The following is a 22,731-nucleotide window of genomic DNA, read 5'->3' as shown; positions in this document are numbered from 1 at the left end:
GACTCCCAAGAAGTGGTCGATGATTGTCGCAATAAGTGCCCAAGAACTGGTTGATGGTTGTCGCAATAAGTGCTGAAGAAATGTTTTGTGATTGTCGTAATAAGTGGTCTGTCGTTATAAAAGGACTCGATGGATCTATGAAGCACTGTCTGAGTATTATGTGTTTACAAACAGATGAAAGAGAATTAATGGAATGACTAGTTCCCCTTTTCTATAATTCAATATACTTGTAAGTATGTGTTACATAACAGAAATGCATCACTGCCTCTAGCAAAAATAAAAACAGTTGCATGTAGAGATGCTATATGCATTATAACGAAGAGTTGACAAAAAAAACCCCATTACTATTGCTTTCTACGCTGAAGTCATGCACATTTTCACCAGAAGCCACAGATTTAGTTTAAGTTCATTTACCGACTCGCAAAATAGTATCGCGTACAGATGCCTTGAATTTTAATTAACAGAGAAAATCAAAAACATTACAGTCACTACTGCTCAAGTACTATAAGGATTCCGAAGACAAATTATATCTTTTTCAAAATCTATAGATTTGGTTTGAATCGTACCTTCTCCGGCAGTTATAGCAACATGTACTTTTGCTATGCATAATAACTATTTCTATACGGAAGTCAAATTTTTATCAAAATATCTCGACTGGTTTAGCTTGAACTACAACAGACGGTTGTAAATGTTCTACACTTCAGCTGACACGTTCATCCATCCTATAATGTAATGACAAAAGAAAATGTGACTGGAAACTAAGACTAATGTGTTATTTTTCGCTGCCGTTTTCCTGGTTGTAGCCAGCAGGTCGGAATGAGTGCCCTTAAAACAATCTGTTCCTAACAATTGGTCGCGGATAAAAACGGAACGAATATCGACGAAAAATGTCCAAAAGATGTAGAAATCCAAGTCCTTCGTGATGCGCAGAAATCAATCCCTTGTTTTAGGATTCCGGGTTACACAGGCGTTTGAAGTTCTGTTCAAACAGAGGCATTCATTGTAGAGATGATCATTTATTCTGTTTCATTCTTGGTTTATTTGTTTGTTTGGTTGTTGTTGTTTTTTTTAGTTTTCTTCCAGAATCTTAGCAGGTCTAGTATTTTAAAAATATTTTAAAGAAATCCTTTTTTTTTTTACTTTTCAGTGAAAATATATATTACATATATATCCACTTGACCATTTTTACAAAGGCTAGCGCATCGCTTTGCACCTTGTACATATTTAAAGCTATTAACCCTTTTTATTATCAAATTAAATGCTTTGGCTTGCTGCATGTACACAACGTCATGTCAAATGTGTTATTTTTAAGGTAATGTTGCTTTACCGTTTTCGCCAAAACGAAAGCTTTATTTTGTTATGTTTTTGTTAACGTTTACTGTTTTGTAATCTTCTTTCATGGGTCAATAAAACATTTGATTTGCAATACAGATTTATTTTTGTTGATAAAACTGCAATACAAGAATAGTGCCACCTACTGGGGCTCTGTTTGTCCAAGAAATGTCAGGGGAAAAAGCACAAAATCTGCAGTATTAATACATTATAGAACACACTAAACAGGTGCATTAAATGCAGACGCAATGGAATCTTAATCAAAACCAGCCTCCATCTTTTGATCCGCAATCATCTGTAATTAAATGTGGTTTATCACATAATTCGGAATCCCTTTGATTTTTCCCCAGTTCAATGTGACATTTAGTCTGCGATGCAAACCAGGAACCGAGTACGCAGTTACCATCACAAAGATGTCTGATTGATACAAAACATCTTACATTTCCCACAAGTATTGTAGGTCTTTTATACTGGGCCTTGAAAACCCCGCACCTACACAAGGAAAAATTGAGGGCGTTACAGCAAAGCTCCTTTTTCAATGAGTTTCATAATCATTTTTCATAATAAAAATGTTTGAAGATAATTCCGACTTTTAAATAGTTCTCGTTGGCCTGGTTCTGTGACACAATTCAAAGGGGAAAAAATAGTTTTGATCTTATTGTCAATGACTTTCACCAACAATAACAGCCTATTCAATTTTTAAAACAAGAGAAATAACATTGTTTAGCAGCCAATCGTCTGTAACCAGTTTTCAAACGCAATCATGACCTTCATGTATATTGCTAGGATAGCAATTACTTGTATGAGGCAAAGACTATAAATATACACACCGGGACACCCACGTTCATAATTGGTTTTATTTGTATGACACTGTCAGTTTCAATACAAAAATACAGGTATACATATATATCCTATAAAAGAAAAAGAAAAAAGTCAAACAGAAAAAAACTGACTTTTCAAGTCAGGAACAAAACAGAAAAAAACCAAGAAAATTCTACTATAATAAACAAAGTATCTACGGAATAACACGCCAGTAGCATAGAGAGGATAATTACATGTACCTTATCATATAAAATCAATCCAAATTAAGGAACAAAAACCCAATTACTTATAAATATACCTTAATTTCTGTTGGTTAGTTTCCAGTTAAAGTAAAAGAAATATATGGAAAAAATAATCATACAACTGATTAATATATTCTATCATTAGTTGCAAGTTAGCAAATACACATTAAATTGGCAGTTAAGAACCAAAGACCAGATAACATATTGTAGTGATTAATGATCATAACCGTGATCATAATCATGATCTTAATCAATCATAATCATGATCATAATCATTTATGATTACACAACTGACTCATAATCACCGAGAACATATTGGTAGCAAAAAGAAAATGAGTTTTAAAGCAAATTCTCTCTGAATATTGTACACAAATACACACTGTCTATAGCTGTTCATGGTACATGTAAGCAACTCTAGATCTCTCTTTCAAATTCAAATAGCAAACAAAATATCCCCAAAATCTTAGTAGAATATGAAACACTATCATATCTCTCTCTCTCTCTCTCTCTCTCTCTCTCTCTCACACACACACACACACACACATTAGAATACATTACAGTAACTTATACATGTTTTTAAACTGCACTCATATTAAACCATCTCCCACTAATGTTTGCTACAAATGAAATTACATATGCACATATTTTATTTTTTCTTATAATGTAATGAACTTAATTATTCCTTAAACAATAATCTGTTTAATTGATGAAATGGAATTTTGTCTCAGCTTTTCTATAACTTTTACAAAGACACTCACTTTACGTTTAATTAAAAAAGTGACGGTTTGATGAATCAATGACAAAGGAATATCCGATATGGAATCCATATCCCTCACTCTTTCTGTGTGATATTTGACAGTCTAAAGATCCCAAAGTAGTTCTTCCTGACGTCACGAACCATGAGCGACAAATCCGAAACTTTCACGTACACCTCGTCATCTTTCCGTAGCTTGAACAGCGCCCCCAAGTGGCTGCTGTACTCCCCCACCACCTGATTGTTCGAGGATTTGCTGACCGTGTTCTGTGCCAGAGTTTCCTCCCCTCCGTTGGGGTAGATGATATTATAGCGACACAGGAAGTGGGAGACGGAATCGGCCCGTGTGCCTCCGCTACTTCCGGAATACAGTTCTAAGAACGACACCTGGCTGTAGACGTAATAGTAGCCGTCAGAGGGCACCACCAGTCTTCCGTGCTGGTATTTCATGTTGCTGATGAAGGCGATGTCTCTGTCGTAAATCCAGTGTGGGACTGAAAAACGGGTGCCTTTTTCTGTTTGAAAAGAAAATATATAATTATTTCCATGTACTTTACTTGTTTTGTACAAATACTTGTCTCACCTGTCAATATTTTTTTCATTTATATCATGTATAATTTACATTTTAGCGTTGGGCTTGTATTACGGTAATATTATATATAATTCAAATTTTAAACTACATGTGATAAAATTGTAACTTGTTAACAAGAAAACTGGGTGATATAAACATGATACTGTTAACACTTACTATCAAATCAAATGAACAAATTGTGATGCCTTTAAGCAACTTTAAAAACGCATCACTAGTGAAGTCAAACAAAAAAACATGCAAAGAAGTTTTTATTTAGCACCTTTTGAGGTTTGGTTAGTCTTGATGAAATATATCGAAATCATCCTTTTTGAAAAAAAAAGGATTAACAATATCTTAAAGTATCTAGTTTGTTCCTCATATAAAACGACGGGATTCATCGATCAGTCCTTTGACGAATTTCAATTCAAGGTATTTTTTCTATCGTTAGACTTGGTAACCATGTATAGGATGATGAGAAAGAAAATCACGTTTTAAAAGGAAGATAAAATTGATGACGTCCTCATGTGTCTTGTTCAAGGAGAACTTATCTGCTTGTGCACATTTTCAATTATTTTTTTCAATAATTTTCAATTCATTCTTACTAGTATTTTCAATTCAATTCATGCCAGTTCATGACTTTTTCTCTCAAAACTTACATTTTTCAAAAAATAATGCTGCTAAGCGTTTTATCTTTCTTTTTTTTTAAAATTCCTAACGATTAATTTAGCTCTTTGTACAATATGACAAAAAAGAAAAGGATTGTTGCCTACAAAATAAATAAATAAATTGTATCTCATATCATTCTAACAAAAATGTGGCTCCTTTAAAAATTCGAAAATACTCAGAATAAATTGAAATAAATACGGTTGAATATACCGACAATGTCCTTTGCAATTTAACAATTTGTTTTGCAATTACAAGAAAATTTTGTCACAACAACTCTATTCTTCTCATCATTATAAAGATGATCATTACATTGTCTCATGATTTTAATATTTCTCGTTATTACGAGTTAAAATATATAATCCAAGGTGTTCATTTTCGTCCTTTAAAATGATAACCAATTGAGCCCAATAAAACTGATTAAAAAACCAAAAGAGGAGAAATCTACCATGATTATCCTCCAGGTGCTCCAATGAGCCGAGAAGATGGGCCGCCGTCTGATGCGTTCCCACGGAAACCAGCTCCCCTGTCACTGGGATGTTACCTATAAATAAGGGTCATTATCAAAATATGCAGACTTTTGAAAAATGTAAAACATAAGAAAATTATTGCTGAAAAAATTACTTTGATTGCAAAAAACACATTTAACAAACAATGAATTATAACATCTAAAAATTTGCAAACATTGGATTCTACCATTTAGTTGATAATTAGACTAAAATATAATGAACTGTGAAAATTTTGTCAGTGGTGTAACAGGCATATAGTATAGGAAAAAATTCTTAAATAAAATAAAATAATTCTTTTAAAATGATGGACATAAAGTTTATATCAACAAACTTCATTTAAAGTTATCAGAATTAGATAACAGAAAATATTTGACACATTTACATAGTGACCAACATAACATTTGAGACAAAGTCTTGATGTTACTCAACAAATTTTTAATTTGAGCAATAAAAAGAACACAACTGGATTTTTCTTTTAATGGAGCATATAAAAGACATTACTATAAATGCACGGTGTTTTCAAATATACATGTATCATTGCCAGTTAACTTTATTTGGAGAAAAATGTACATGTTACACCACTGATTGTTATGTTTTACCACTGACTTAAAGTTACATCACTGACCTAGCGATAATAAATAAGAGATAAGTGTATTAAATTTTGTAAAATAAACTAATCTCTATTTTTGATTGCATTTAAAACATGATAAATTTGATCTTAAATAAAAGAAATGTCAGTGGAATAACATATCTTATAATACACTATAAGTCAATAAAAAATTTGATTTTTTAATAAAAAATAAAATGTGGATTATTTCATTTCTTTATTAGAATGAATCTGTTTTTACTTCTATTTTTAATCAAGTATTTAAATGGGTAAAACATAATTAGAGCATACAAAATGTCAATGGTGTTTCAAATAATGTCAATGGTGTAACAGGTCTCATTTTCCAGATTATGAAAACACATTTGCAATTAAATAGTCAAGCTTTCTTTATTGTGACAGTGTCTAACTTGCAAAATTGATAAATAGCAATTGTTCAAAATGCTCAAAATATAAATGAAATGGAAGAAAAAGTAAAATAATTAAATAATGTCATGTGGTGTAACAGTTTTTTCAGTGGTGTAACAACAATTTTTGGTAACACCACTGACCGTTATACCACTGATGTATCCATAGTAAATGAAGCAGTATGACCCAAGAGAACAGATACTACACAAAGCTACATAGCCTATGTTATAATGTGATAAACATTCATCATTTATGTGAAAAACTTTTTTGTTCTTTCATAATAGCAAACCTTAAATAGCACGTTATCCCACTGACACAGTTTACATTGTATTTTTCGGAGCATACTAACATTTTCTGCCATATTTTTTATTACAATGATGTCATCACTGATACATTTATCTTTTTAGTAGCAGGGAATGATATCACTATGATCTGAGGGATTCCAATTGTAGTACAATATTATTTACTTGGTGTATTTTAAGATATTTTTATTTAATTTGCCTTGTAACACCAATGACAAAAATTTTTTGTACAAGCATATATCTCATCAAATTCATTGTTTCTAAAAGAGAAATTGTTAAGGAGCATAGCAGAAATTAATATATGAATGTTGTTTTGAAAAAGAACGTTGATTTTTGGAATAAAACATCAATATTATTGAAGATAATGTAGGTTAAAGACGTTGGAAAAATTTAATGACAACATAAATTCACTGAAATCTCATAACAAATAATATTTTTTTCATACTTTAAGCAGTAAAATTGTCAATTTATTTGTTCAACAATATAGGTTTAAGTTTCTAAAATCCAATGGTACTGTATATATTCCCCAGAACATTATTTTTCCCCCTTGAAATTGCCACTGACGCAAAAGGCTGCATATTTTGATAATAACCCATAAAAACATACAGATCAATCAGTACTATGTCCGACTGCTGTCTTAATTATCATTTTATATCTACGTATGTAAATATTTCTAAAAACAGTTCAAAAAGTACAAGTAAAGAGAAAATATCTTGTTCTAGTTTAGAACCATTTTAACAAGAGCTTGGACTTTGGGTAGTTGTGTCAAACAGCGATGTGACGTAGGTCTGTCCATCTCATTGTAGGTCACTCACTCATGGCTCTTTGAAATCAACAAGATTTGTCTGGCTTTTGAGCGTAGACTACGCAGTCAGTGCATATTTCGCTTGAAACTGCGTCATTTTTAACTTGTTTTGACGCAAATAGATAGCTACATGTACGTCCAACCGAAAGTCCAAGGTCTTGTTAAAATGGTTCTATCATATACATGTGTACATGTAAACATGTAGCATGTAAATCTTATTTTTTTTTTTAAACAGTTCAAAGAGTACACGTATATGTATATCGACAGAATTTAATCTCTTTATTTACATGTATCTCTTTTATTTATATTTGTTTAATCCAGTGTATCTTGATATCAATTAAATCTGATGCCAAAATAATTCTGAAAAGGTAAATCCAAAATATAATTCCAATCAGTTGATCACATATCTCAATATCGACAGCATATAATACAGATCTTATTGAGGAAACCGTTTGGAATGACTGCACACGCTGGGTGTGTTTTTTGTGAGCGACTGTTTGTATACAACTGCAGGGTCGCGTCAATGTCCTTATTATGGCTGTTTTAATTTAGCAGGCTATTTTTTTGAAATTAAAAAAACCTTTTAAAGTCATAGGCCTCTAGATATTAGCAGTCTTTAGAAACAGATATGTATGTAGATGTACACGGAATGTGTATTGCGAGCTCGGTGCATTAACTCTGGTCATTGATTTCATATCAATCCTCATCAACTTAAATACACCCAGAGTAGCAGGCCCAAAGCGGGCCCCGTGTTATTGTATTGAATGAATGAAGCAATTTATCTGCCAAATGAACGTAATGATACTTTAATTGAAATTCTGACTTTTTTCCTCTTGGAGAACACTGTTGCAATCTTTTATTAAAGTTAACACCCTGCGATTAACGGTAGCGGTTTGATTTCAATTCCATCAGTGTGGCTAAATTGATAGACAAATCCCCTTCGATATCAACCATCGCCATGCCCAAGCCAAATTAAGTTTCAGAGGAACCTACTTAGTAAGAATATGACTAAAGACATTAAATTATATTACAATTGTAACTTTTCAATGGTAACGTGCGTTGCTAGATAGCGTACAAAAGCACACGAAATCAAGGAATGAGATTTTGGTTGGCATTTATTTTTTTTCCACGATTGATGCACATTTCATCTGATCAGTCATTAAAGTTTGTCCGTGGGACATATACTGAACAGCAACAATGACAAACTTAATGTCATATGTTACTACCGACTGTACTTTGCTATCGTTATGGGACAATACACTTCGTTGACTTTTTGATGCTACAGTGGCAATGTGCATGTGTATCGCAGATGTTATTTACAATGTACTTTTTTTTTTTTTACTGAAACAGTATCATAGATGAATTTTGATGGACGTGTTTGTTAAAAAAGTCAAACCCACGTAGATTTATTGTCTGTCAAACAATTTCAGAATTTATGACATTGATGTAAAAAAATAAAGCTTTCACAATACACAGATCTAAGCGTGAGGGTCTGCACTTTCTCTCCATAAAATCACCACGTTACAAAGCGAACCTCTTTACGCCATATCAACTCGCAACATCCGCCACAAAAAAAAGAGAGACAAAATGCCAGATATTTTTGCTCTCTGAAGCTGTTTTAAGTCAAATGTCGGGTGAAAGAGAACAGAAATATCGTGTTTTTGCACAGTTACGATTCATTAAACACAGAGATTGTAGCTTTAACGTCTGCTTTGTGTAAATACAAATGTATATCCTTTACTGTTCACATCTCAAAAATTCTGGACCAAAATACCAACACTTATGCATTTTAAAAACAGGAATTCGTTGTCACTAATTTTGAGTGATTTTCAAAATTCAGAAGGAGACAAAGGGATATATTTTGCCATTGTCAAAGAGAGATATTTTCCCCGTTTTTATGAAAGGCGCTCGTAGATATGTATGTAGAACAAATAAGATTTTTCGTACCCGCATTCCCCGTCAAATTAGCGTTGTTCTAGATTCAGAGACTACCTTTATTGATTAGAACATATGGTCCTGAATTACCGTATCCATGGCGATAGCGTAAATGAGACGGAGACGAAATTAATCTTTGTCGCTACGGTTTGATGAAATGATTTTATTTGCAATGACTTGGCTAATTAGCAGAAGTACTGTTCCAATATTGTCAGAGCTTCCAACAAGTTTGTACGATGATGCGTCAAATGGATACCACGCATCCACCTGACTTATCATGTGACTACATTGAACATAACGTGACGAAGAAACCAGGAAATATATATGGGGGATCGTGCACATTTTTATCTGATAAGCATTGCTGCAATCAGTTCTCTTTACCGCTATTCGCGTCAACCACTGGACACCTCGGTTTATATCGTTCAAAGAAAAATTAATGGCGACACGACAAAAATAGACTTACAGATCTTAATGTGAAATCATTACACCCCACCCCTACCGCCAAGAAAAAATTCTCGCAGCAGGGTACACTGTATATATATCAACGGTTCCCAGAGAACCAGACATCGTTCGTTATCTTTTACCCTAGGCCTTCACATTACACTAAAAATACAATAATTATCAAATCAAAGTCAAAGATTTATTTTATGCTAAGAATTTAGAAGACATTTTCAGCGACCCATCAGAAATTATCTACATCTCTCAAGAAAAGTGTCATGTGATCGCACTTATTTACAATGACTACTTGTATATGTTTGTAAAATACACCTCCAACAGGCTTGTTTTTGTCTTGTCTCTGTGTACGAGTGCTGTATGGAAAACAGATGGTCATTATGTTGAAACAGAAGCTTGGTTCTAAGATCTGTCTTTTAGATTAGCTAGAGAGTCGTTTAGGAACAACAGACGAAACGCTTCGTTCTTATAACTGTGGGTCGATATTCCACAAGTTTCCTATTCTCGTGCATTGACGACTTAAAAGTTCCAGGGTGCAACAAAGTATAGGAAATGTTTTGATAAACGAACAACATCGAAAGTACAAAAACTCATTAAGTTGCACTATTCTGCCAATCATAAAAACAGAGAAAACTCGGTCATAACTCCAAAGAACGACAAACTGCATATAAGCCCCAAGGCTGGCGATAACTGCTCTATTCTAAAAAAAAAATGAGATTCTCAAAATTTATTTTTACTTAATTTTTCAAATTTCTGCTCTCCCCTTTTACACATCATGTGTATGGAATGCAATCAAGCCCCTGTTTTTCCTATTCAAGCTGTTCGATGCAGCTATTTAATGACTGAACGTAAGTTTGCTTGGTTCAAAAGATTTCATATATACTTTATACGCTAGCATTTTACAGGATTGGCATTTTTTTTAAAAAATAAATTGTTCTATTATATTGGGGAATGGTTTGTGCAAAGTTTCATCATTGCTAAGTGAAGATGCAATTACATGTATAAATCCGTTGTTTTGAAAGCATGTGAAAAGATAATCCAAAATGTACAAAATATTCTTCTTTTCCAAAATTTTGTTGAATTGGGACCTATTGTGTGGTGTTTTAGAATGTGGCAAACATCAAAATACACCTTAAGAACCGAGAGACATACAAAAGTGGGCAAGTCATTATATGTGTACACAAATGTATGCCAAAAATTTTGGTAGGCAAAAATCTCTATACTTAATCATCGTAATTTCTGCGTGAATCTAGAAGGGGACCCTCCTTGAATATTCAAACTTATCAAATTCCCTCGTAAAATTGCTAACATTGCCCCCCCCCCCACCCCACCCCCGCGCAATCACATTTATCCCTTCGACCCCCCCCCCCCCTTCCACGAGGAGAGAATTCTGAATTCCCGCTTGACCCATGAAAGTCTTTGTGAACATTACAATTTTTCGACCCCTATTATTGTCCACTTCAAACCCTGACAACACATATTCAAACTCATGGTTTTGGATAACGGTGTTTGATCAACATTTAACACTTTACATGTACAGGGACAAAAGGGTGAAAGAGAATTTATTAGATACTTGTCTCTTTTTGAGGCAGGCAGTTTATAGGTTTTCCGGGCGCTGTTTAGCTTTTAAAACGAGGTATAAATATTCGCTATTTACATTTTAAATTGTCATCCGTCCTATACAAAAGCGTTTTGAGTCCACCATTGTGGAGATTTCATATATGGAGGATTTCAAAATCGCCCTAAACAGGCCAAAACCACGAAGAAGAAAAAAATACAATAACAAATTTAAAACTCAAAAGTCAATAAGTAAAACCAATGAAGCGCGTCAAAACATTTATTTATTGGATATTTCTTTCCCTCTTTTCTTTAACTTATCATTCCAAGCGGCAATCTAACAAGTTAAGCCATTTGAAAAATATATAGGTATCTTATGCATTTTTTTTTTAAAAAACCTGAAAGTGAGTTGGCTCTCTTTCAAATTTTCGCACAACGGACCGAAAAATAATAATCTATCGATTCGGAATTTCGAACTTTTTCTCGTCCCTATTTAAAATAACTGTACACCAGGGTTTTCAAATGTAATGTAATTGGTAAATCTTATAAATCAACTCATTTTCCCAGCGTCAAAGAAAGGTACCAGATTCCAGCCATTTAGAATCATGTTTTTAAGTGCCGTAATCTAACCAGAACTTTAACTTAGAGAGCCTCGTCCAATGTTTATTTTCTGATTAAGATGTTGGTGCCTCGTCTTAAATGCTGGTATTTCATATTTATTTTGTAATAGCACACCGGCTATCTCTTGCTCCTCTAAGAGATCTAATCGAAATCAAACTCATGCAAGATGACCGAAAGAATCATCAAATGATTAAATCCACAACTCGCGGGTGTTAAAGACCAATCCCCCAGAATTATTAGGACAAATAAATCAGCAATTCAAATGTAAAGGGATAAAAACATTTACATTTCAAAAATCATCCAAATATTTGTTGTTTGTCTATGGAAATATCGAAGTGTAGGAAAGGTATCTGTAACCATGCCAACAGAGTACCTTCTTTGAACTATAGGCAAATTCTATTTAAAAATTCTACAATTTTTATTTTAAAGAAAAATATGAGTAAGAACAAATTTATAAGAAGGGTATGCAATTTATTTTCAATGCATACATGTATTTGCAAAAACATCATACATGTATTACTAGATCCTTAAAAGGAATCATTAAAAAAACAACCCAAGATTAAACAGCAAAAAACACGAATCCCAAATTACTAGAATAATTCAAACAACATTAGATCGATGAATGTCTTTGTAAATGAATCAAGGAAACTAGTTTTAAACAGCATTAATGGAAATCAATCGCAGTTTTGGGTTGCCTCCGTGAGAGAAATCAGCAAGCATCATTTGATGCTGTCAACGGCTTTTACATTCCACAGAGCAAAAAGCTAAATAACGGAGCCTTCTCAAAGAAGACCCATAAATCCCCGGATCCTTCAACTGTCGTAACAACGTTCATAACACGGCACAAGCTTAATTAAACACAATCTAATTTAGGTTGCTTTTCCTATCAAAGGCCTCAGTTAACCAAGAGGTTTGGGTAACAATATGAAGTATCTAATTTTGTGTCGTATCAATATTGATCTGACGGCAGCGTGACAAAGCTAAGCAATAACAAACAATCAAGCCCCTGAAAGCACTATACTCTGTACTTGTGGCAAGCAGTCGTATTATGACAAGACTCTTTGAGATATATCGACTCGAGGAAGGAATGTGTAATGGAGTGAAGTTATCTCCCCTTGAAGTAACTCTTCAGTCAGACGTGATGGCGTCTGTATAAAGCTTACCTTTAGCTGATTCTTCTCTGTATCGTTTTTCTATGAACTGAAAATAAAAATAACGTCATCAGTAACTCAGCTAAAATAGGCAAAATTTGTGTACATGTTATTTCGTTCTTAAGTAAGTTTAGATTTCTAAAAAACTGGATTTAAGTTCATGTTGAACTGTAGTAATGAATGTCCTAAATTCAGCTTTACGTCATGAAAGAATGTTTTATGGTTGTTGTGCGAACGTTATGGTCGCATATCTGATAAATGTGTGCATTTCGAGGATAATATATATAAATATACACATCAAATCTTTGTACAAAACACATAAATTTCAAACGCCAAAAGTTTTTGGTATATCGTAATAAAAATAGACATCTTATTTTGCTAATTTTCAACAAGATTCTCGGTCATTTGCGGCTTTTAGTGACGTCTTGTTCTATTAATGAACGGAAGTCAGCCGCCAAACGTCAGCTTTTAACGACAGCCATCTACGGCGCATCATTAAACGCTATGTCGACGCTGATTTCCAAAGTCGTTTGCAGATAAGTCTAAAATCGATACAATGCTTTTATGTTTCACTCAAGGGGTTTAGGAAGAAAATGTAAGTCTATTTAATGGAATCGATAAAAACAGTCATGCCAAATCTCGGCAATGCATTGTCCGCCATTGCCTACCCCCTTGTTGCACAGATTACGTCCCATGACACATAGAGGGGAAATTAAGCAGGAGGGAAGTCAACGTTAAGTATAACAATCCTAAACTTGTCGTACATAGAATTATAAACTTCTTTTTTCAATATCTTTAACCGGGCAACGTTAGTGAATATGTTTTCTGTTAGGAACGAACACTGAACAAATACCCGCCGTGTATGGAATATCCCCTGGGTGGTGCGACAATTGCAGTAGGTTAATCACTTTATTGTAACGGGAACCCGGCATATTTCACGTTTCTGTTATCTAAATATAAAAGGCCAAAAGCCTCTTCAGGGTTGTGTTGGGACAGCAACTGCAATTAATTTGGTGGGTAATTTGAAGAGATGCACTTTAAGATGTAATTCTAGCCCATTACGTCACACCCGATTCGTTGTTCCAATATAATCCTACCATATCAAAGAATTGTTTCCGTTACGAAAAAAAAATCGAAGTAAAAAAAACCTACGGTATAGGTAATATTGATATTAGTTTCTTGTATAGGTAATAAGATTGATGATGAAAGCAGTATTGTGTGGGTAATAAAGTTAGTAATTAATTTTATCGAGTATAATATCTTCCAGATTAGCTTTTGCATGACACTCTTAATTAAATATTGTTGATGAGAGAAAGAGAAAGAAGGGGGAAGAGAGACAACATCTTTTTTGGGGGGAAATTAATTAAAACTATCATAAAAATCTGTGGAATAGAGATTATTCGCTATAGTGGGGTTAATTTGGGTTCGTTCCATCGACGAACGGTAGACCCCCCCCCCCCTTTCCTCCTATTGTTATGACGTGGTTGTAAGGGTGTATATGATAATTATGACAAGATGGATGTCAAACTTAACAGGAAACAAAAACACACACAGACAGAGATGCCATGGTGGAAAATGAAAACCACATGACGATGAAAATTCTGCAGCAGAAGTAGGAAAAAGCTCTCCAATAGTACAAGGGTTATGTAAGACTTGTCAAATCAAATAATAAAACAAAACTGTGATGGAAAGAAGTCACTTGTTGCTTCTATTTTCTACTGTGTAGATTCTAAAGCATCATTCTCTTATGCATATAAACTAAAAAAAAAAACTATCGTTCTTAAAATTGGTAAAACCTCTTAAACTCAGCATTGATTTCATATTTGTTCTGGCTTGGCTTTTAAAATGAAGATTTACTTTCGCTTTATTCCATCAGTGATTTTTGCACAATAAAATAGGAAAAGGAGACGACATGAATTTTAAAATTCCCCAGTTGTTATAGATCAATGGCTGTCTGTAGATATCGATAGATGAATTTACCCTGTATTTACTTGTTTTATAGGTTTAAATCTTTAGAGCTTTGCAATGCATAAAAACTTTAAATTCACAAAGGGTGCGTGTTAAATCGCGCAGTGCATGACTTGAGCGGGCCTGTTCCTAAAGTGCACGTACCGTTTGTCATAAGCCTCAATCTATCTTCTGCTGTTTTTCTTTACCTCGAAAGCTCTTTTTTCGAATTTTGTCTGTCTCTTAGTTATACCCTCTTTCGTTGCCGTTGAACGAAAGTGAAGTAAAATAAATTGACTGTACGCCAATATATAATTAAACGCTTTTCTAAAACGTTATTCAGAAATTCTATATCTTCCTTCGAGATAATAAAGCATCAAAGAATTTGATATTTGGACTCCCGTCAGCTTGTCCTATAATTCTTGAAATGATGACGTGATATTACAATTCTATAGGGCATTATTTAAGAAAATGCAGAGTCAAGGATTGCTTGTAGTTACAAAAATCAAGGAACGACATGATTGTATAACAAGATTATAGCATATCCGTAGAACTTGGTACAAATGAACAAATATATGAATTAATTCTTTCTGATATTCCTGACATGTACATAATGTCTATATAATTATTATATATACATAGGACCTACACACAGGTCCATTTACATGAAATAAATCGTGGCCAGATGTGGTTTTTGTGCAATTCACAACAAGGGAAAGGATAAGATATATGTCATAAACGACAGGCGCAAAAATCTAAAACGTGCACAATTGCAGATTGTAAATGAATGATGATGCACTACATACATGTATATCAGTCTAGCAAATATTGTTATTCAGAAACGGTCACTTTTGAAGATATTTTAAGCTTTAGAGATATGACCAATGAACTACGGCGTGTTTTTTTTTCAACCGTGTGAACGATAATTGATACAATGCCCTCGACACCATAAAACGTTCACAATTCAATTAACTCTGTTTGATAATATTTTCAATCAAATCCTATAACCTCGTTTTCTGATCCTACATACTAAGGCAAATGAATCAATTTAACGAAATCGCCAAAGAAAAATTTCATTAGGGTAACTTATTTCGCCATGAAAACCAAAGACAAAATCTCTGAAAAATTCAATATTTTGGTTATAATCCCAAAACATCCACCAATTCCATTTTCCTGCCGAGATTTTTATGAACGAGACCGGGGCACGGGGGAGCGATTGTCAGAAGGAATTAACGACGATTCGCGTTCGCCCCCAGTGGTCCAATACAGTAGGAGAAGTCGAATAAAAACCTCGAATGAACATCTGATAGAAAAACATGGTTTTCTACTCGCGTCAGAAACTGATTTGATATTGTACATACGGCCTGAAAACTATACAGAAATTTAAACAATTTCGACAAAGTAATGGGCCCGGCAGATAAACATGTTCTTATAACTAACGAGTCTGAAAATCCCAGGTGGTTAGCAAGGGTTATACTAGGGGAATCAGAGTTAAGTCTGAATCAAAGAAATCAAACCACAACGAACGATTAAACGCAGCGCTTAAAGCGGCATTTCCCGTCATGACGTAAAGACGTTATCATGCGTCATTTGATTTAGGAGTTTTGGGATGCACTTTTATACATAAAACTGGGATTTAGCATACAATGCAGATGTTTCTCATACTTGAATTCATTTTTAGACAAATGCAGAACTATTCATTGTAGATGCATACTAAGGAGAATAAACCAACTGCTTTGTAACAAAATGGAACTTTTTAAGATTATATCAAATGTAATATTTATTTTTTTTAAAAGGCGAGATCTAGACTTAGCTGCAGAGCTTTAGTTTTACGGGAAAATCGAGTTAATGGTTCACGTTCCATCAACCCGAATTTCCCATAGAGTTACAGTTCTGCAGCTAGATCTAGACTTTGCTTAAAATGTCTGAAAATGTCCGTGTTATTTCTTCATTCATATCTTTTGGTAAATACATGTATAGAAATAAGCTTCCGGTGTAAACATGATTTCATAGCTAAACATGTATTAGACACGTCATTTGAGTTCCGTTTAGAAATAAGCTTCCGGTATAAACATGATTTCATGGCTTAACATGTATTAGACACGTCATTTGAGTTCCGTGTATTTGAAATGGAATATTAAGGAAAGCACATTATAATACTGTTAGACATAACGTATTTATGCGTAAGCCCTTATAATAAACAAAACGGTTTGTAATATGTCAATGTTAATCCTTATAATCCATCGGATTATTGGATGAATCCATATTATCTTTAACTTAAAAGGTGACACTTCTCCTTTTTATCAAAATGAATATGTCTCTTCATTTAAGTACAAAAAGTATATTGGATTAATTCTTACATCGGATTAACATAATGTAGTGTAATAGATTATCATTATGTGATATATTAATCATGTATACTACTGGTTAAAATGGGATCATCGCGGAAATACGGGATTAAATAAGTAGCTGGTCATGTACAAGTAGATACATGTCAAACTATTTAAAAAGTCTTTTAAAATTAGTTCTGTGACATCGCAAAACTGAACACCCACATTTTCAATCCTCCTGTCATTATTAGTTTTAAATTTCCTATCCCATTAGCCTGCACCCAAAGATTTCAAACACAAAAGGTTGTGCCCCGTATTTAGAGTTTTGTGTACCAAAGAATTTCATAATATACCTGCATTGAAACGAGAGTGTTGCAAACCAACTGTGAAAAGATGTTGGTGGCAATTTCTTAATTCGCCTGTTAATCTAATCTATTTATAATGCAAATGTTTGTGCATGTTGCAGATAGACCATCTCTTTGTTTTTAACTCCTTTATGTAGCGATATTGTGATCTGTAACATATTTTGAGATATGCGGCAACACATGCTAATCACGAACAGAGGCCGACGTGCTATGTATATTACATTATCCTATCAAACTTGTCTGGTTGCAGGAAATGTAGATTATTAATTTGCTTTGGAAACATGTGATATTAACTTGAAAAATTTCTATTTTTTCTGGGTTATTGCGTTTGTTTTAAAATCAACAAATATTGCTTCATTTTTAACCGCTTTTCAACACGCCATAATCAAAGCGTCGAAAAACAGATGGGGAGCAAAATTTGAGGCAAATTTCAGTCTGTTTTATATCAGAAAACTTGCATATCAATCACGCATATGCTGTAGTTTGAGATAAGTAAGCCGTTATATAAATTGAGAACGTTTGTTTGAATTGGGTAGACATTTTGATATTTAAGTATTGATTCGCCACATTAAAGAAAGACAGGTTGCAATTTTATCGTATGTCAGTCCGTTTTATTGACAAGACTGTTGTAATCTTTCCTGCATTTAAAGTAAAAATAAAGGTTTTTATTGGAGATATACGTCTAGATGCAAGCAATCGTCTGTCGCTATAAATACAGACACATGAAAACTCGCAGATTTTTATACAGATTTAAAGCTGCAGTTACTGACGAAATATACACACATGATATCTGAAAACCAAGAAAAACTGATGGTGCATGTCTGCAATATTCCATATTCTCTTTCATGTTCTATTTTCCCAGTTAAAATATCCGTTTTCCCCCCTCTTTATTCAAAGCTATTGACCAGTTCAAACAAAAATTCGCCAATACGTTCATTGGTGTAATATAGAAGCAGTTCGATTATTAACACGTGCTGCTGCTAAGCTGAATCAATGTGTGGTTTTTGTTTTTCGGTTGATACATGTAGTAACACTATATAATGGATTTACAAGATACAGTATTTGGATAGACAATCACTGCTTGGCCGCCTCATTACAGCCTGTTTCGATCCTCCCCTATTGTCTGAAGCCGAGAATGAAAAGGTTGCGATTGATTAATCTGGCAGCTATACTCAATTGGCAAACCCCTAACGAATCTGGCTGTCAACACCCGTGAAAATAATAAAGTCCTTCCATATTGACTGGCAATTTTTCGCCACCATCACTTTAATAATGTCAGGGGATTTCATATTTACCATGCCCAATTTGTGACTAATTCGTGATTTTTTCCCCATAGTTTCATTATACAAACTGCTTCATAAATAGGGGTCCATGAACTTAAAAAACCTATTAGTGACATTTACAAAACAAGGCAAAACTCTAATGAACATTAAAGAGTGGTCGCTTTATAAATGTTAAGTATGTTTAGATGTAAGATAAAAGAGGGGGGAAAGTTCCGTTTTATGAAGGCGAAAACCTCGTTAAAATTTTACGATCAACGTACGATCAATGACCAGCTAAGGATTATCCTACAAGAACAATATTGAGGCACCCTGACATATACATTAAGCCGGGAGTCCACGGGAAAAAAAAAGTCAACGCCCAAAACAGCAACTGCACGGGCTGCTCGGGATAAGTTGACACTCGTGAAAATCTATCACGGACTTCGTGAGTTCAATTTCTATATCAATTTCCACGCTAAAATCACGACAATATCTATTCTGTAATGTGACTCATATTCAATAATTTAAATAGCACGGCACACAACTACATTGCAACTGTATCTTTGATGATTTAAAAAAAAAAAGAAACAAGGCGCATAACTATCAACGGAGAAATCAACTTCATAAAAAACAAACTTAATGTTAAGAAAAACAGTGAAATCAATATCGATATATCATAAAGCTCATAAAATTTAAATAGAATCGAACAGTTTAAATGCTTGCCCGAAGCCGTTTCATTTAGTGTTACTGTCAACTATAAAAATGAAACAGGAAAAGAAAAAGGGAATGACATGTACATTAAAGTATTTATGCCCCCACTTGTGAAATACTTCAAAGTTATGAGTATCAAAGCTAGAGAGACGGCGTAAACTGTAAGGGGAAATACGGCAATTTACATTTTACTTCTAACTTAGAAATATACACGAGTTTGTTTACTCTGATGTCAAGTACACATATTTCATGTCAGATTTCTAACCCGTGTGTGTTTCTAAGAGGATTGCAGAGATTTTCGAACGCCTGCTGAGAATTCCACACACAGCAAGGGCGACATAACGAAGTCGCAGAACGGATGTGCACCAGAAACTCAAGGGCACTTATAAACAGAGAGAGAGAGAGAGAGAGAGAGAGAGAGAGAGAGAGAGAGAGAGAGAGAGAGAGAGAGATTGTCAGTTACAGAAATTCGACAGAAACTCTATGATTTTAATCAAAAATGTTATAAACTGAACATTACCTTTGTGTGTGTGTGAGAGAGAGAGAGAGAGAGAGAGAGAGAGAGAGAGAGAGAGAGAGAGATTTTGTCAGTTACAGAAATTCGACAGAAATTCTATGATTTTAATCAAAAATGTTATGAACTGAACCTTAGAAATTCGACAGAAACTCTATGATTTTAATAAAAAATGCTATAAACTGAACATTACCTTAGAGAGAGAGAGAGAGAGAGAGAGAGAGAGAGAGAGAGAGAGAGAGAGAGAGAGAGAGAATTTTGACTTGACTTACCAATTCCAACATCAGCAGTAATTCTGATGGAGTTTCTACACAACACATTTCCACATTTTCTTCGAACTTCCTGGCGAATTTGTCCAGAATTTCATTCTCTTCCGCACTTGGTCCCGACCTAATGTTCATACAGGGTACACAAAGTTCATTGTTCTTCAGCATGGCCGAAATCTGTTCCCCTACCTTGGGTTTGTGTTCATGATTAATCAAGTCATGACTTAATTTACCAAAAAGGACAGCTACCACAATTATCAGTATCAAAATCCCTGTCACTACAACCGCTGTTAATCCATACAAATATCTCCTAAGTCTTAGATATTCACTCTGTAGTAGTTCCAACCTAAAGTTTGGACAGTCCATTTTCGTGGGTTTCCCGTTGTTGTAGAGATCGTTCGGTTTCACGCCATTCCTCAGTAATACGTCGTAACTCTCTGGCTCCTGATCTTCAGACATGTTTTTGATATCCTCTGACATTTTCCCCCTTCGACACGGTTAATATACACGCCCGGTCTCTATTGGTGAAACCAGCGTTTGAATCAATTACATGTGTTTCTGTCCGTTGTATAGCGAGAGAGAGAGAGAGAGAGAGATAGAAAAACCGATTTTTTCCGAGGAAGTAAATCGCCAGCTATAGCGACTACCACTGCACGATAAATACAGGAATCTCGTTCTCCGTTCGCGATAGTCTCTCGTTACGTGATTTAAACTTTTGAAAATGTAGATGTGTACACACAGTCAATATATGTACGCGCACACTCCCGATAACGATAGCTCATTGAGTTATTCACGTATTGTTGTGTACACCGTCTAATGCTACCAATACACACGTGGTTGTCTGTTTATCCAATAGATTCTCGCAGCGTAAATTTATTCAATCTCTTCCATGCAAACTCCCAATATTAAATGGAACCTGGTGCTTATACACTCAAATACCCCTCTTAATATTGTTTAAAGATTAGATTATTCAATTCATAACCAAATCACGGGCGTAAAATTCGTTGCTTTTGTTATAAGCACACACACACAATGCGATTTTTCATAGATGAATGAATACACGTACGTTTCTTTTCAAAAGAACCGAATATGCATTCTAACGGGTTTCTTTCAGACCTTTACTTATATCTTATCAATGGCACATTATTTGCTTTAAATATTTGACAAAAGGGGTTCGAATTCTGTAAGAAAAGCTGATTACCGGCTTAACAGGCTGATCTAACTTACAAAGACTTTTAAGAATCCAAATGGGTTTGACTTGGTCAGGACACACATATTCATTTATAGACTTCGTAAACATTCTTTCCGAGGGGGGTTCTATTGACATAGTGACTGATGTTTCTTAATGTGGCCAAAATTTCTTAAAATAATACTTATCTGTGAACCAAAATGTTTTCGCTTTAAGGTCGCCGCTTGTACAATTAAAATACAAGGTCCGATTTTTACCAACGTGTGAGATATCTTAATGCTTACATGTTCAAAGAAGGCAGCGTAATCTCTATTACCCTAATTTCCATTTGTTAAACTAGAAAACAGCGAAATATTCAATAGAGTTATCTATCTGAAATATCTATCTGGAACTAGATACATTCATTTTAAGAATTTTTGCCTCCGCACCAGAAGTTTCCTAATATATAAATACAGCTTTTTTTCAATACAGAGATGATTATTTTCAGAAATAAAATATTCTATTTCGAAATAGTGATTTAGCCATGATAAAGTGTATGTATCCCTCCCTATTTATAAATATTCAATCCTTTCCGAACTTCAGTTGACAAATATATTTTTTTCCGGAATGCATGACTCAAAGATGGAATGGAAATCGGAAACTTCATTACTAGCAGATTCCTTGGGGTGTCATAAAAAGCTTTAAACCAATATCTTTTTCGCAATTTCTTGATGTGTTTTGTGTATATATGCAATATACCTCTCCAATGATAAGATCTATTAAATCTATCGGTCGGTTTTTCTTATGGGAACTGTTTAAATATCTATGAATGCGTGCATCCAATATATCTATGAGCAACCTTTTAAACTGGTGTAGTTTTTGAGCGAACAAAGAAAATGGTGGGTGAATATGACCGATTAATTTGCACATAAACCTTGGGTAGAACTTGGGATATGTCTTTTTTTACCTACATTCTTTTTGTGTGTGTCCAGCGCTTGTCTTGACGTGTTGAAGTGGAAGTAATATTGACTCTGTGACAAACTCTTCTTCAAACCTCCCAAAAAAGAGTATATTGTCCAATTAGATATGCATGCAACCCCAAGTTATATTTTACGAAACTTCTGTTTAGAAAATGGGACATTTAAATATATCGAAGCTATTATATATCGAATGTCACTTAGAGTTGAAATTTCTAAGTAATGAGCAACTGGGTTAACAAAGAAGGAGTACTTAGTCTAGTTTTGAATTATATGTTAACCAGGTGCACAACGCAAACCATACACGTAAAATGTTCAACAACTGCATCGAATTCTCTCTATAGCAACACGAATAAGTATCAAATTCTAAACTGGCGTTAATCGTCACCAACGTATCAAAGAAATTGAATAAAACAAAGAGACTAACATGTCACGAGATGAATATTTCTTTTGCCATAGAAA

The 22,731-nt window shown here is 34.2% G+C and overlaps 1 protein-coding gene across 1 annotated transcript; it reads right to left on the bottom strand.

Moving 5' to 3' along the window:
- Window positions 1–2,671: 2,671 nt before the first annotated feature.
- LOC105344501 (tumor necrosis factor) lies at window positions 2,672–20,901 on the bottom strand. Its single transcript, XM_011452283.4, has 4 exons — window positions 20,131–20,901; window positions 12,742–12,778; window positions 4,833–4,928; window positions 2,672–3,665 (listed from the first exon to the last, which is right to left on the bottom strand). Exons 1-4 carry the CDS (start codon window positions 20,602–20,604, stop codon window positions 3,229–3,231), a joined length of 1,044 nt encoding a protein of 347 aa, XP_011450585.2. The 5' UTR covers window positions 20,605–20,901; the 3' UTR covers window positions 2,672–3,228.
- Window positions 20,902–22,731: the final 1,830 nt, after the last annotated feature.

Source organism: Magallana gigas, chromosome 8 (assembly GCF_963853765.1).
Source record: "Magallana gigas chromosome 8, xbMagGiga1.1, whole genome shotgun sequence".
NCBI lineage: Eukaryota > Metazoa > Mollusca > Bivalvia > Ostreida > Ostreidae > Magallana > Magallana gigas.
The sequence above is the reverse complement of the archived record's forward strand: the minus strand, read 5'-3'. Positions and strand labels throughout refer to the sequence as shown.